The sequence below is a fragment of the Impatiens glandulifera genome, chromosome 7 (genome assembly GCF_907164915.1).
Source record: "Impatiens glandulifera chromosome 7, dImpGla2.1, whole genome shotgun sequence".
In the NCBI taxonomy this organism is placed as follows: domain Eukaryota; kingdom Viridiplantae; phylum Streptophyta; class Magnoliopsida; order Ericales; family Balsaminaceae; genus Impatiens; species Impatiens glandulifera.
Window position 1 is genome coordinate 34,437,150 of NC_061868.1, and position 2,913 is coordinate 34,440,062.

Below are 2,913 nucleotides of genomic sequence, written 5' to 3' on the forward strand. Positions count from 1 at the left end.
AGATTTTTTACGATAATGTGATGATGAAAAATTAAAAAATATGATAGCAAGGATTCATGTTGCAAAAGTTGTAAGGTTGAAAGGTGAGCAAGGTACTGAAGCAAATGATTTTTATCTTCTTAAGTAGGCAAATATATTAACAGATATATTTGCTTTATAATGGATATATTTACTTGATAGTACACCTTTCTTGATTGTGATTGGTTGAGGTTCAGAGAAGTACAACAGATGGGATATCCTTTGATCTTATTTGTACTCTAATAATAGGTCAAGATGGCATTATTTGGATTAATGATTTCCGATGAACAATAAGTGTAACAAAGTCACAATCAGGACTTCGATGATCGAACCGTAAAGAAATATATATGAAAGTGAATAGAAAATTTAAAGAATGAAAAACAAACTGGAATGAGATTCTGTCTATTGAATTTTCTAGAATAAGAACACGATTACAAATTCTTAAATAAAGTAAAGCATAACTAAGAGACATGAAGAGTCTCATTTTCTAGATAAGACCAAGAGTCTTTGGACAATCCAAGAGGCTCTAGAATAACAAACAAAACACATTAATTATTATTATCACTTTAATTTCTAACATTCCCCCTTAAAGTGATACCCGATGAACTAGTCCCAACTTAGATCGTAGATTTTCAAAATGACCTTTAAGAAGTGCTTTTGTGAAGATATCATCAACATTTTCTTCACTCCTTACTGCAACCATCTCAATGATTCCCTCTAGTACTTTTTCACGAATAAAGTGATGCTCCAACTCAATGTGTTTTGTCCTCGCATGAAACACATGATTTGAAGTCAATTTAATAGCACTCAAATTATCTCCATGGATAGGAACCGGTTGATCATACTTGACATGAAAATCCTCCCAGAGTCTACGAAGCCATATGCACTCCTGTACTGCGTGAGCTAATGCTTTGTATTCTTCTTCTGTTGTAGATAAGGATACTGATCCTTGTTTTCTACTACTCCAAAATATGCTAGTATTTCCACAAAGAAAAACAAACCCAGATGTGGACCTTCGATCGTCTCGATCTCCAGCAAAGTCAGCATCTGTATATCCTTGCAAGACGAATTTTGCATCTTTTTCGTAGAGTAGACCAATATCTAGTGAGGTATTAATATACTTCAGAATTTTCTTCACTTCTTCGAGGTGTGGTTTCCTTGGCTCCTGCATGTATCGGCTCACCACTCCAACTGCATAAGCAATGTCAGGCCTTGTTATAGTCAGATAAATCAAACTTCCCACAAGAGCACGATAAGGACGAGGATCTGGTAGACATGTTCCTTCGTCTCGACTAAGTCTAGGATTTACGTCGAGAGGAGTATAGCTCTTTTTTCCATCAGTCATACCAAATTTTTCTACCAACTTCTTTGCGTAGTTGATATGCGATACAAATAACCCTTTATCAAAATTTTCGATTTGTAGACCAAGGAAAGTTCCAAGTTCACCAAGCTTCTTCATCTCAAAACGGAGCGAGAGCTCATCTTGTAGACGAGCAACCTCATCATAGTTATTGCCCGTCAAGATTATGTCATCCACATAAAGAAGCACCACCACCATCTGTCCATGATTCTTCTTTATAAATAGGCTTGAGTCGGATTCTGAAGCCTTGTACCCACAAAATTGAAGATATTCTGCAATCTTTCCATATCAAGCACGAGGGGCTTGCTTTAATCCATATAGTGCCTTCTTAAGTCTACAGACCAATTGGAGACCACTAGTCTGCTCGAATCCAGGTGGTTGTTCCATATATATTGGACGATCAAGTTTTCCGTAGAGAAATGCATTCTTGACATCCAATTGCCACAACTTCCATCGAGAACTTGCTTCTAAGGCCAACACAGTGCGAATTGACATCATCTTCGCAACTGGGCTGAATGTCTCCTCGTAATCTTCTCCATACTTCTGTGAGAATCCTCGAGCGACCAATCTAGCTTTGTATCGATCTATGCTTCCATCAGTCTATCGATTGATTCGATACACCCACTTACATGTGACTGCTTGAGTATCAGGAGGCTTCGGAACAACGTCCCATGTCTCATTCTTCTTGAGAGCATGCATTTCCTCCTTCATTGTTGCCACCCATTCCTTAACATTTTTTGCTTCATTATAAGAAGTGGGTTCCTCGTCGTCTATTGAGTTTGCCAAGAAATAAGAAAATGTTGTTACAAAATTATCATCCCTGAATCGACAAGGCCTTACAATGTTTCTTTTTGGTCGAGATTCCCTATTATGTTGTTGACTTGATACCATGTAACGAAGTCACAACCAGGACCTCGATGATCGAACAGTGAAGAATTATATTGGAAAGTGAATAGAAACTCTAGATAATGAAAACAAACTGAAATGAGATTTTGTCTATTGAACTTGATTCTTCCTGATGTGGACTTCCTAGTAACCTTTCACCTTTGGCTCCTTCGTCGACTGAAGTATCTTGAGCTAAGTCAGGGCTCCCCCTATCACTATTATTACTACAGGAGCTTCCCGTAGACGTGGGAATGGGAAGATCAGTCTGAATAGTTTCTTCAACATCCTTTATATAGTACGAAGAAATTTCATCGAAAACAACATCTCTCGACATAGTGCATTTGTGAGTTGATGAATTCATACACCGCCACCCTTTCCTTCTTTGGTCATAGCCGACAAATACACATTTGACTGCCTTCGCATCCAATTTGCTCCTTCTCGAGTCTGGAATATGGACATAACAAGTAGATCCAAAAACTCGAAAATGTTTAACATTTGGCTTAAAACCAAAAAGCATCTCGAATGGAGATTTGAACTCATTTGGGCTAAGCGGAACTCGATTGATGACATGAGCAGCACAACTCATGCCTTCTGCCCATAACTGCCTTGGTATATTCTTCATATGCAGCCAAAACTTACAAGTCTCTATA

The 2,913-nt window shown here is 38.0% G+C and overlaps 1 protein-coding gene across 1 annotated transcript; it reads right to left on the reverse strand.

The window, feature by feature from the left end:
• Positions 1-479: 479 nt before the first annotated feature.
• Positions 480-1,576, reverse strand: LOC124909792 (uncharacterized mitochondrial protein AtMg00810-like). The gene is made up of 3 exons (XM_047450432.1): positions 864-1,576; positions 661-785; positions 480-544 (listed from the first exon to the last, which is right to left on the reverse strand). The coding sequence occupies exons 1-3, from the start codon at positions 1,574-1,576 to the stop codon at positions 480-482; spliced, it is 903 nt and encodes a 300-aa protein (XP_047306388.1).
• Between the last annotated feature and the right edge of the window lie 1,337 nt (positions 1,577-2,913).